General features: G+C 33.5%; 1 protein-coding gene across 2 annotated transcripts; it reads left to right on the top strand.

Moving 5' to 3' along the window:
- Positions 1 to 314: 314 nt before the first annotated feature.
- On the top strand, positions 315 to 3,164 carry LOC143560119 (uncharacterized). 2 transcript variants are annotated; one of them, XM_077048494.1, is made up of 7 exons: positions 315 to 819; positions 1,089 to 1,245; positions 1,340 to 1,416; positions 1,517 to 1,556; positions 2,391 to 2,445; positions 2,553 to 2,622; positions 2,713 to 3,164. In XM_077048494.1, the coding sequence occupies exons 1-7, from the start codon at positions 382 to 384 to the stop codon at positions 2,917 to 2,919; spliced, it is 1,044 nt and encodes a 347-aa protein (XP_076904609.1). In that variant the 5' UTR covers positions 315 to 381; the 3' UTR covers positions 2,920 to 3,164. The 2 variants fall into 2 exon arrangements, with proteins under 2 accessions (XP_076904609.1, XP_076904610.1); XM_077048495.1 differs by having other exon boundaries at positions 315 to 816; positions 2,713 to 3,163.
- Positions 3,165 to 14,296: the final 11,132 nt, after the last annotated feature.

Genomic DNA, 14,296 nt, shown 5'->3' with positions numbered 1-14,296 from the left:
GAAAGAATTGTTTTTTATTTGTTATACAATACAATCGTAAAATAAAATAAAATCATGTAGATAACTTTTTTTATTTATTTATTAAGACAACATAGCTAAAAAATTGTTTTTAAAAAAAAACCTTATATTTAATATTTAAATGAATTGGAATCATCGAAAGATGAATGGATGTTGATTTGTATTCTCACAAGGAATAATATATATATATATATATATATATATATATATATATATATATATATATATAAAGTGACTTCCATTGTGTTCATAACCTAATTTTGCATACACTTTTCCAGCCTTTTGTTTTTTATTATCTTGAAACTTATACAAGTTCTGATCTGGAAAAAAAAAACCTTTTTGCTAACTGTGTTTCAAGAAAAAATGAACACTTTGAAGATTGGTACATGTAACCATGAAATGGTTTACAAACATCAACCATGGCAAGTTGGAATTACCATTTTGCCCTCAGAAGTTGTCAACCAACAAGAACAAGAAGATCAACATCAACAACATATGACAAGTTACAGACTACAAACTCCTTGTAGTAAAACAATCATTGAACAGATTGGATCACCAGCTTCCGCGCTTTTAGCGACTGAACGATATTTAGGGTTCTCGCAAAATGATGTGTCATCTGTAGCACAGATGAAGTTTAATCATTTTAGTTCTTGTGATGGATCATATAACATGAGTATTGGTAATCAATATGAAAAAGATCAGATTAGAGAGCTAAAAAGAAAATTACTTGATGAATCGGATGTTTCGGATTGGAGACAAACGTCGCCCGTTGTTTTTCGTGATGGGAATCCGGATATTGTCGTAAGTTCTTTTGTTTTCATCGTTATTTTACGGTATCTTTATGAAAGTCCTAATAAACAGTGGGATATTGTTTTTTTTATCATGACAGTTTGCCTGTTTGTCATGATGACATGATTTTCATCATGACAAACAGTCATTTATTATTTTGATCACCCACTATTTGTCATGAAACTCATGATTTTCATCATGACAACGGTTTTTTTGTTTTTTGTTTATCTCGTATTTTTTGTCATGATGAAAATCTTGAACTTGATGTTTTTGTTCGTTAGCAAGGGCATTTTGGTCATTCTAGACAAGCATCAGGACAAGTTTCATCCAAGTGTACAAATCATCGAAATGATGTCCCTAGTAAAACACGAATCCGATGGACTCAAGATATCCATGACAGGTTTGTGGAGTGTGTGAATTTTTTAGGTGGTGCCGAAAGTACGTTCTGTCTTTAATAAAATTACCTTTTTATCCTTTACGCGTATTTGAGTTTTCTTTAATCCTTTTAGATTTAACTTATTCATTTTCCTAGAGGCGACGCCAAAGGCGATACTGAAACTGATGGACTCGGAAGGATTAACAATCTTTCATGTCAAAAGTCATTTACAGGTTCAGTTAATAAAAAAATCTATAGCTTTTGTATTTAAGAATCTTTACAGATTTATTACTTTGGAAATGAGTTATATATATGTGTATAATGATCTTGCAGAAATACAGAATGGCAAAATACTTACCGAAATCTGCAAAAGGTATGAAGAACTTTGATATCTTTATTATTTGTGACAAAAAGATATACAAGATAATTATTAAAGTACCAAAAGTCTTTTAAGTAATGTACAAATAAGAACAATAATATAGAGATACATAATTAACAAATACTCCAACTTATCTTAGGATGTGTTTAGATAATTTTGGTGAACACGCGGTTCATTGCAAAGAACTCACGGGGCTTAAATATAGACATTATTTGGTCAGTGATGCCCTTTGTGATGTGTTAAAACGGGCGGGAATCTCGACAAAAAAAGAGGCTCATGTGAATTTCTTGTCAGATCCGCGTGAAGGAATGTCTACTCTCCGACCAGCGGACATTCTTGTGTTTGGATGGGTGGGGGGGAAGCATGCTTGTGTGGACCTTACTGGGGTGTCCCCTCTTGTCGGGCTTAGGGAGATCGATTTTGTTGCTAGCAGGAAAAGTTGCTAAGCACGAGAAGGCGTGTGTTGAAAATCAACAAGCCTTCATTTCTTTTGTTTTTGATACATTTGGGTCCCTTGCCCCCGATGTTGCTACGTTTCTAAAAAGAGTTCAGCGGGTCACAGTAACTCAACGACGTCGAAGAACGATAACTTTGTTTTCACTAGGATCAGTTTTGCCATTCAAAAGGGGTGGCGGCGCAACTTGTTGCTCGCTTACCTGTCTCTCTATTGTAATTGGATCATTTTATTTAAAAATTTAAAAAATTGATCTTAGGAATATGATAAAAACTCTAAAAAAAATATAATATTACAAAAATATATATAGCCTACAATTTGAAGTGTATTTGATCTTAAAGAATGTATTATGATCATGTTTTTTATGTTTGCAGGTAATTCTGAGAAGAGAACCGGCATGGATACCATATCGCAGATTGAAACCACAACGTAATGTTTATATTTTCTTTCATATATAAAACTCTTCTAGTTTTTTTTTTGTTTTTTTTTTTTATTGACAGTTGAGTTATATTTACTAAATTTGACTTGTATATCAGTGGGATGCAATTTAAAGATGCTCTACAAATGCAACTTACAGTCCAGAGGCAACTTCATGAGCAATTAGAGGTAAGTTCTGGATTGATTTTAAACTTGAAAACTGACTTGTTTGACCCAAAAGTCAAAGTTTGACTTGGTTGACTTTACTTTTGAGTTCAGATTCAAAGGAACTTACAGTTGAGGATAGAAGAACAAGCAAAACAACTAAAGAAGATGTTTGAATCACATAACCAACAAAAAGCAAATAAATCCGAGAATTCAGAAATCACATTTTCACACGATGATCACCATTCGACGAATCTTGATGATGACGAGATTTTGAATTTTGAAGATGATTCGGAAAGTATCCTTCCACATCCAAGATAAGCTAAATGCGTATTAAAAAGCTCAAACCTTTTTGATTAAATGCGTAATTTCGCGGTTAAATGATCAAAGAAAAGGAAAGTTTGTAGATGATCAGACAAGACTTTTTTGTGAATGGACTTCAAAAACTTGGATGTACAATGTGTGTTTATACTTGACACTATAGTAGTATAGTGTTTCTTGTGTAGAAATAAGATCCAACAAATAAATAAGAATTATACATTTCATTACAAGAAGTATTATAACAGATTAAGAAAACGAAACTGTTTTATGTGACACCTCAGGAAAATCTCACGGCGTTTATTTATATGAGCAATACATACGTTATGAATGTCTAAGCTTCGATACCACAAATGCATTTTTAATGTTAAATGTGCTTGGCAATTTACGTTGGAAGCACCTGTGGGGGGGGGGGGTGCATGGTTCGGTTTTGTGCAAAAACCAAAATTTCAGTTTCGGAAACTTCAAAAAACCGTTCGATTTTGGTTTTTCGGTTTTGCCATTTTAGCCTAAAAAAATTTGGTTGAAAGAAAAAATATGGCCTATGAAATTGGGCCTAAATCATTTTTTAACGAATAACTAGTTGATATTACACGTTTGGGCTAAAATATCTGAGTTACATATTTATTAAATTCTTATAACTAGTTATATAAAGAGAGAACGAAATCAAAAAATTCGGTTCAGTTTTTTGTTACTTGATTACATTCAATACCAACCAGTCACGTTGGTTTTTACAAAAACATAAAACCACTTGGTTTTTTCATATTGGTGTTTTCGGTCTTTTGAGTTTCGGATAGGACAAAAACAAATATGTTATTCGGTGGATAAAGCGGACAATATTGGTGGTTACAAGGGATGTTACAGTATGTGACAAACTCCATTCAACGAATTTAGTTTTGATAATACATTAGATTCCAAAATGATCATGTTGTTGAATACAAATACCTATAAAAGTTTACTAAATCTAGTGGGCAATGATTATCACTCTTATTTTGCTTTTGTGGAAAGAGTAAATTGCAAGTTTGTGCTTTTAGTCACTTTCTAAGGGAACAATATTCTAAGTGAAGTCCCCCATCACGGAGGAGTGCATGAAACCTTGAATGGATTCTTATTTTCAAATGTATCATCATCATGACATCATCCAATGTTGTGAATTGAACATGCGAATTGTTGTGCACCAAACATGTGTACAACTTTTTGAATACTATGCATCGCATATTGTTGATTCGGTTACATTAAAATCGTCCCATTTGATTCGGTTACATCAAAACCTTCGTATTTGTCAGTTGGATCACTCGACTCAACTTTTAATTGCCATGTGTAACGATGTGCATCACATATAACCAACATGTTTAATTTGTAGTATCTGGATGGGTGACTTTCTGGGAACTATCCACCGGGGCAAAAAAGACAAATACGTGAGTTCGCGGATATGCAATTAAATCTTCATAGGCAAAGCGGACAATATGTCAAAATGGGCTACTTATTAGCCTAGGTTGGCATAGATTAAAACAATCTTCCTTGTAATACTCGTTCGTGAACTCCAAAGAATACAAAATGATAAAAAAAAATGTTTGCAATTTTAATACATTACATATGAACTGTTGTGGTTTTTATTATATCCTCCTCTTAGAAGTCAGCCTATCAATCTCTAACTGAATCTGTATGTTTTTATTTCCAAAACCTACCTCTTTTTGTACTTTTTAATCATAATTTTTCCACATTTTAGTTCTTTATTATTTGAATTTTGATTAACTGTTTAGAACTATGTTTGTTTGTTGTTCTATGAGTCTTAAATCTTAATGTACTTTTGGGCCTAGTTACGTAGTTGCGGGGCCCATGAGTACAAGACACAAATGTCTCGGGTTAGATAATGTGGCAAACTGCCTATTTGTCTCAACCGCCCGACCTGAATTCCATCACTCTTTTTCCCTTTTTTATTCTTGTAAAAATGCATAAATCCTTGATTTAGACGGTCAATTAAATTCCTAGGAAGTCATGTCCCGAAATTTGGTTTGATCTGACAAATTTATAGCTACGTGATAGTAATTGGCTTTGATGTAATGATTTCACCATTTCGCTATTGAATAACATATCAAATTTTCTCTCAAGAGTAATTTCTTAGTTATTTGTGTTTCCGCTTTTCGCCATTGGACCCGCCTGCATCCCCATAACTTGTCTATAAATCATATAAATTTACAATTTATTTTAATTTGGAACTTTTTACTTTTTATTAGTGACATGCAAGGTGGCATTGCACTACAAATGCAACTCATTGTTCAGAGTCAACTTCATGAACAATTAGAGGTATGAATAATATGATTAGATTATCGTTTATTAATTGATTCTAATTTTAAAGTCAGTCTCTTACTTTCCAATCTACTAGAACAAGTTCAGTATAATTTTAATTTTTTTTCATAAAAATCTGAAGGATATATACTGATTTTGAAGTTAAAAGTCAACCCTTTTGACCTAAAAAGTCAAAGTTTGACCAATTAACAAGTTTTGCTTCTAATATCAGATTCAAAGTAAGTCTCAGTTGACAACAGGAGAACAATTAACGAAACCGGAATATGCAACGGGTATGAAAGAACTTTTAAATATTTATTATTTGAAGCGTGTTTGATCAGGTTTTTTGTTGTTCGTAGGAAATTCTGAGAAGATAACCGGCATGGATACCATATCGCATATTGAAAATATAACGTAACGTTTATATTTTCTGTCATAATATATTTTTTTAATTATTTCATGTTGAAATTTTTTTGTTAGTTGACATATATTTACCGGTTTGACTTGAAACTTTGACTTGATAATAAGTGGAATGCAATTTATGGATGCTCTACAAATGCAACTTGCAGTCCAGAGGCAACTTCATGAGCAACAAGAGGTACATTCAAGATTGTTCGTTTATGTTCGTTTGAATATGAAATTAATATGGTTCACTCGAAAATTCAAAGTTTAACTTTTGTTTTCAGATCCAAAGGAACTTAAGGATGAGGATAAAAGAACAAGCAAAGAAACTAAAGAAATTGTTTGATCAACGTCAACAACTGATAGTAGATGAATCTGAGGCTTCAGAAATCACATTTTCACACAATGATTACCATCCGATGAATCTTGATGACGATGATGATCAAGAGTTCAAGACAATAGCTTTGTGTGACTAGACATCAAATATTGAATGTTTATCTTGTGTACAAATAAGAACCAACAAGAAATAAGATTTATACACTTTTTTATTAGAAAAAATGTAAAAAACAAAATATTATGAAGAAATTGAAATGTTTAGCTAGGTGTGACATCTCAAGCAAATCTAACATCAAGCGTTCACATGAGAGATGCATCAATTTTGAATGTTTGAGCGTGTGAACCACAAATGCATTTGGAAGTTAGTTTCCCTCCGGTAACCAAAAAGCAGACAATAACGGTTGTTATGAGGGGTTGTATGAGACAACGTGACTCAAATTTCATTCATAATAGTTGATGGTTTTACATTTTTACCTATCTTCACTTTTCTCTTCTTAAAATTATAAAAAAAAAGTAAAAAATAAAATAAAAATTTGTTCATTCGGCACCCCTGTTAAACACCAAACTTGGCCGGGGAGATTGTGAAGGCAACCCCCCCCCCCACTCCACCCCCACCTTTTTGATTTTATTACTAACTATTTAATATTTAATTAAAAAAATCATTCAACTGGTGTAATACATGAGTTTCTAGCCTAATGTATGTATAAATACGAATCTGTTTGAGAGTGTGGATGTGCCTCTTTATGATGTGGGTATGGGCCAAACGTTAATGGCTATCAACTTAAGCCCACTATATGGACTATAGTGACATTTAGTAAAATATTACTTATTTTATTTTATTTTTTTGGTATGAATTTACATCCTCATTTTCGTTAATTGTTATATATTAATAGTTTATACTTATGTGTTAGCTTTAAATTACACTTGATTAATTTGATATTGTTTTTAATTTGTAATTTAAGAGTTGTATAAAAACATACTAAATAATTAACGTTAGAAAAATTCAACTTATTAAGCTACGAACGACTCAAGTCTTATATAATTATACAAGTAGCAGTATGCGAGCTCAACTTCCAGCTTGAATTGAATATTACAAGTTGAGGAAGCTCGTATTGTCAGTTAGCTCGAGTTTGACTTGGCTCAACTTAGCTTGTTATTTAATTCTATATTTCAAAGCGTTATTGTAATTCTATAACGTTATTGTAATTCTATAAAAGCGTTATTGTAATTCTATAAAAGTTTTTTCATATTTCAAAGCGTTATTGTAATTCTATAACGTTATTGTAATCCAAGTTTTTTCATATTTCAAAGCGTTATTGTAATTCTATAAAAGTGTCTTTTTTAACAATTAGTAGCCGAGTACCGCAGCAAGTACAAGGGGTACTCTAATTTAGCAGATTACATTTGAACCAATTAACCATCATCAGATTTGATGAAAGAACAAGTTTCTTCCCGAGTAAGTTTGTTCTAATTTCTAAATAATTGAAGCTATTCAATGAGCTCGTGCAAAGCTATTTAAAAAAAAAAACGGTTCAAAATTTGTTTAGTTTATAAACTAGTGAAACCAAACTAGCCAATGGCGTAGCTTAATTGGGGCCAGGGGTGGCCCTGGCTCCCTCTGTTTTTTCGCTCGGTGGTGTAAATTGATTCTTTTCGGCCGAAAATGTTTTTACATAGTCTAAAATTACCTGTTTCCGGCCGAAAATTTGAGTCCGGCCCCCTCTGTTTTTCGCTCGGTATGGTGAATTTATCCTTTTTCGGCATAAATTTTTTATACATAGTGTAAATTTACCCGTTTTCGACCGAAATTTTGAGCTCGGCCCCTCCGTTTTTATGCTTGGTAGTGTATATTGATCATTTTTTGGCCGAAAATTTTTATGCATAGTGTAAATATACCCGTTTCCAACAAAAAATTTGAGCTCGCCCCCCTCTAGTTTATGAATTTTAACATATTGAGTCTGCCACCCTCGACGTGTATGTCCAAACTTCACCACTGAAACTAGCTCAGTTTGTAAACGAGCCGAGGTTGGCTCGCTTGTTTCACACGCTTAAATTAAGCTCAAGTTTAAGCATTTTTGTAGCCTTTTAAGACCAACTCTCTATCACTAGTCAAGTTCGGGTCATATCAAGACATGGTAGTTTTTTAACAATATAAGTAAGTCAATACCGACCCAAATCATGAAAAACTTTTTAATCAATCCCAGACGGGCCGACTCGGTTTTTAAACGTATCATGTCAACTCAAGCTCACCTTAGCTCGGCTCGGCTCATGAACAAACACTTAACTAGGTTAGGGTGTATCTTGTACTGACACATAAAGTTAAGGGGCACGATATATATAGTTTTCCTAGAAAACAAAGCAACGAATATGTCTTTTAGATCACAGCTAGACACCATTCATATGTGGGCTCCAATTTAACAAAATGACAAAATTGCCCTTGAAACACCTTGCATCGCAAGTTACAAAGACCAAAGTGGGTTGAACGCAAGGGGTAGTTTAGTAAATGAGAAGGGGCTTTTTGTCCCACCAACACGTTGTCACTGTCACGCGCTACAACAAAACCGTGCTCTTAAATCTTAAATACTCTACTTTTTATTTAATCACGTGAAATGTAATATTTAATATTTATGATTAGTTTTAATTAAATGATTAGTTTTAATTAAATAACACTTTTAGATTTTTTAGTGTTATTGCTAATTTTTCAACTGCTAGTAACATGTAGATTATATTTAAAGTTTTGTAGTTTTGAGAATGATTTTACTTTAATACTAAGTATATTCTGTATAAAAAAAATTTAGCTAGGGTTATAAACTTATAATTACTGGGCTCGTTTGATCCGTCTTGATGTTTTATTAGTAAAATCTTTGTTGGTAAAATCCCTTAGTCCCACAAGCAACAAGACTTGATACATTGTTTTAACTTTGATATGTTAGTGATGACTAACTGAATAATCAAATTGTAACTAGTTTAAGGAGGGGGGGGGGGGGGGGGGGATACTCTCAATCGAGTAGGGTACCCCTATGCGGGTGCACCTGAGACACTTGCTTAAGAGTAGTTAGAGAGAGAAGGTGTAACGATTCCGGCAAATTCAGGTATACCCTAGCCGGTATATACTATTTATGTGTTATTTAATATGGAATATATGAATTATAATGAATTTATACGAGTATGAATGATTCACAGTACGAATTATACTCGATCATACGGCTAATCGTATTGGAATTACGATTAACCGATGAACGGTTATTGAAACCCGAACGAATCGGGGATTACGTTATAGACGAAATATATGATGTTTAGTAATGTTTACGAAGCATTAAAGCTTCGGGATAAGTGAATTATAGCACGGAAAAAGAATTTCGATTTAATGGTACGTCGGTACGTTAAACGAAACCTTTAATACCAAACCAAGCAAGAGATGATCAAGCAAGCCGAAAAAGATGTGCGATTATTAATAATATGATGTTTTAAGTCAATAAATGTCATGGTTTAAGTTTTTAAAGTTTTTAAATCGGTTTTATATAAATTTCATTTTTAAGCCGAAATACGACCGTTTTAGCCTCGTTTTAAGCCGAATTAAGCATTTAACCGAAAAACGAACTAAACCAGATTATCCACAACATTATCCAGATTGCGTAATCTGAATGTGTGGCCAAGAATGGGGGAGTGGGCCTCACCCCACCCCCTTTATACAAACCGATCGGACCAAGGGGATTACCCCTTGGCCTTCATTTCTTTTTTTAAACATACAAACACAAACTCCATCACTTTCTCTCAATTTCTCATCCAAAAACCCAAGTTTTTAAGCAAGAAAACGAGGTAAATACCGAGTTATATGCGTGTTCATCTTCCTTTCTCGAGTTATTTACAAGAAAATGAGGTTTCAAGTGAAAAATGGGTGAAAACCCGAGATGAAACCGATTCTTGCATGATCAAGTGATTTATACAAGTTATGCAAGGGATCTTGGTCCAAGAAAGGAGTTAAAAGAGTCAAAAACGAATTTTTCCGGTTAAAATCTTTGTTTCTTTATCATAACCGAAACCATGAAAGAAATGGCTTGATTGTGGGTGTAACTTGCTTGGTGTGGTGTTGTTGTGCTTGTAGGTGTTGTATCTAGTTGCTAGCAAAGGCTAGAAAGCGAGATCCTCGCGGTTTAAAGCTAGAAACACAAGGTAGTTCGTTTTTTTTTATGATATTTACGATTTGGACAGATTGTGATAAACTTAGAGTTGGGTCATGAAATTTCACAGAGATGATCTACACATGAAAATATGAGATCTGTGAAAATTTGGTAATTTTGGGATAAAGGATGAATATTTGGTGAATTTAATTCTCGGTTTTGGCTAAAAATGGTGAAAAATAGTTAAACATCATGAAAAATTCTGGAAAATTCCAGATAAGCTTTTTATAACATATAAAAGTCACACACAAAATTTCAGATCCGTTGGAGAAGTCTAAGTAGGCTTTTCGGTAAAACGAGTTCTAGGGTTTTCTAGCTCGGTTTTAGTTAAAATGGCATGTAAAATGAGATTTTGGTTCTGGAAAAATTAAAGGGGACTTTGGGGATGGCAGGGGCCATCCAGGAAAAATTTGGGATTTTTCTAAGGTCGTTTGATATTTTCGACATATTTAGTGTTTAAATGGCGTTTAAAAATAGATAAATAAATGTTAAATATTAAAATTAATTATGGAAATAATTTTATAAAATTCCCCACTTTCAAAAAGTGATTTTTTCAAAATTTCAAGATCCGAGACTAAACGGATAATTATTTGTGCTAAATAGAAAATAAAAACAAACTTTTAAAGGTTAAAACGCGTAAATCGGCAAAGTTCGCATAAGCGAGCTGACTGGTGTATAAAAACCCTAAAAATGGACTATTTTCATGAAACTAAGTTAATCAAGTAAAAATAAATCATCCGAAAATAATTCGGATGATTTGGGTAATTTTACCCGATTTAGCAGTTTCCGGTGTATTAAAGACGGAAACGGGCCCCGCGGCCAAACGGGGTGTCTAAACCGAGCTCTAATTTCACCACTTTAATTAAAATATCAGTAACAACTATTTTCGGGTCGTGTGTGACCAAACTCATTTTTTGAAAACATAAAAACGGATAACCGTGCTAGGCACGCAAAACGGGAAAACAAACTAATGGTAGTTTTGACTAAAGAACTTTAAATGATATCACAATCTAAGTCCTGAGAAGTGTTTCGGGGTTAACATTGTCCCCGGATCGTGTACGGTACTGGGTTAACAGTGTCCCCAGACGTACCGGTTAACACGAATTTAAGTTATATTAATAGAAATTGTATAGTAACGACTTAGGGATCGTATTACAGATCCGGACCAGTAGCCGTGCACAATGTTACATATTTGCTCACGAAAAGGTGAGTTTCACGAGCCCTTTTTACTGAATGGTTTTAAATATTTTCCCGGGGCGGAAAGCATGACTACTATCAAAATGTTTAAGTACGTGCTGAACGCACGGAAACATGTTTATTTATATATTGTTTATTGTACGGGAATCGTACGGAAATGTATTAAGATGGTAATTATCTGAGTTGCTAATATTGTAAAGTCCCGCAACAGTGTTCTGGGTTAACATTGCCCCCAGAATGGGTACAGTACTGGGTTAACAGTGTCCCCAGATGTCACTAGAAGTGTTTCTGGGTTAACATTGCCCCCAGAATTGATACAGTACTGGGTTAACAGTGTCCCCAGATGTCACTGGAAATGTCTATGGGTTAACAGTGGTTTCACTTGTGGGATCAGCATAATTACATCGCTAATTTATGATTATTATGATGAAATGTCAAGGTTTATTTAAATTAGTGAAACTCACCAACTATTTGTAGTTGACCCGTTTTCTTTACATGCTTTCTGGGTACTCCCAAATTGGAATAATTGTTTTTGTGCTTGACGATGCGTGCTTTTGTGGAAGCTTGATGATCTATATTTTGTATTGAATATGTTAATGTATTATCGGTAAAACTTGTGTGTTAACACCTAGATGGTAACGAAACTCGGAACAATGTAATATGATGTAAATTAATGTAGTGGTGTTTTCTTTATAAGCAATGCTGTTAATATCAGACGTGTCTGTTGCATACCGTTTACGTTTCCGCTGCGGTTACGGGGTGTTACAGAAGGAATTAGGATAATTATATTCGATGAAAAAGGTAGCTAAAATGAGTGTTGTATTATATTTAAGTGCATTTAGGGTAGTAGATAATGATTTTAATATGACACTATGAAATTGGTAGGGATCAGATTACTTTAAGTAACCACTCATTCCTCCCGAATCAAAATTGTTGAATCAGTTGAGATATCGGTGATTCAGTTACGGTGTCTTTAATAACTAGCTATAGTTTGATTTTTATTGTACAACCTTATGTGATTAAAGAAATCAAGCACAACCATTATATATGTGTGTATGTTTAAAAGTCTATTTTTTTAGAACGATAACTATATTATAAAAAGGGAAAATCCCCAAAATGGCCCATTTATATAACGTGGTTCCAAGTTTGTCCCCTCAAATTTAAGTTTTCAAATTTGTCCCTTTGGTATCTCGTCGCCGGCGACATGTTAGCGAACACCGACGATGTGTTAACATAACATAGGGTTGACAATGTGTTGCTAACATATGGCAGCAGCGGCGCGTTAATGTTTAAAGCAGGGGTTCCACGATGCGTTGGTTGATAACGTATCGCTGCTACCCTATGTTAGCAACATAAACGCATCGTCAACCCTATGTTATGTCAACAAGTCACCGACGATGCGTTTATGTTGCTCTGTAACTTACAGAATGCATTTTTCCCTTTTCTTTCTTCTCTTCCTTCTACCTCGCCCCTTTTAACACGGCTTGGCTTGGGTCAGTGTTCAATTCAAATCATATATATTACTATTACATTCATAGGATATTATTATTATATTTCAATTCAATGATGTTATTAAATTAAATTAATGTTTCAAAATATTAAAGTTGGAAATAAATCAATGGTACATATTATTATAAAATTATGTGTAGTCATAAAGCTTCACTACCAGACATTATACGACACGTGACGCACAGTTAGAGTTATGGCTTTATACAAAAACATGGTGTAGTCATAAAGCCCCACACCCAGGCATTATGCGCCACGTGGCGCCTACACTTTTTTGTTTTTTTTTTTACAATACAATTAAACAAAATAAACTTTTATATATAAAATACTTTTAGTCAATCACAATCACAAACACACAAACACCATCTGCCTAAACAATCACCCAGATCTCAATCACAAAACACAAACACAAACACAAACACAAACACAAACACAAACACTCTCACTGATCCTCCTCATCTGCCTAAACAAACCGCCACCGTCAATCCCACCTAATCGGAAGATCGAGAAGCAGTCTCCAGCCCTAATCCCACCGTCACCGTCAATCCCACCATCATCGGCAACCGTTTACTTCTCCGGCGATGGATCCTCAGGTTCAGCAAGCGCAAGCATCTGATGTCATCATCTAATTCCGTTAATTTCTCCGGCGGCGACTTCTGTTCAATCTCCAACTGTAATATAACATATTTTTTTTTTGATAATTGAACCGTTTATCGCGTTTTATAGAAGACATATACTATAAATTAGGTTTTTTAATTTGTTTTAAATTGTTAGTTAATATTATGTCGCCGGCGACGAGATATCAAAGGGACAAAGTTTGAAACTTGAATTTAGCGGGAGAACCACATTAATTTTCCCTTCTCTAAATGGACTATTATAGGAATTTTCCCTATAAAAATTATAATACAAGAAATTAAATAGAACAATTATAATAAAAAACTGACCCATAAAAAAACCAAATTTCTCAGGCTGAAAACAATTAATAAGCTTATAAAAATACTGAAAATACTAATATTGCAATTGCATATTAAATGCTCACAACTACTTCACTAATTTATAAAATTGCCTAGTATGTATATTAAATATTTAAACGCTACTGGTCAACTACTAGTATCTTAATGTGTAAGCATGTAAACTCTTTACGTAGATTGTTGACGTGTCAAATTTGTGAAAACTTATATAGATAAAAAATAATAATTTATTTAACTTTGAATGACATGTATCATGTGTACTTAATCGGTTCACCGTGATGCTAAATCTTTTGTATTGAAAGTTTTCTTACTATTTCAAAAACACAAATTAAAACTAAATAAATAGTACTACATATGGATACTAATTTGACCTATATAAAATAGCATGTTCGTTTAACAACCAACAAAGATACAATATGTATATCAATTGACAAAAAAAAAATTAATAAAAAAACAAATCACAGTTGCATTAATATATGAATACTTGAGCTAAAAGAA

This window comes from Bidens hawaiensis, unplaced genomic scaffold, assembly GCF_021521415.1.
Source record: "Bidens hawaiensis isolate Kalapana, Puna unplaced genomic scaffold, B.hawaiensis_p1.1 tig00020226_1, whole genome shotgun sequence".
Taxonomy (NCBI): domain Eukaryota; kingdom Viridiplantae; phylum Streptophyta; class Magnoliopsida; order Asterales; family Asteraceae; genus Bidens; species Bidens hawaiensis.
This window is presented reverse-complemented; position numbering and strand designations above follow the sequence as displayed.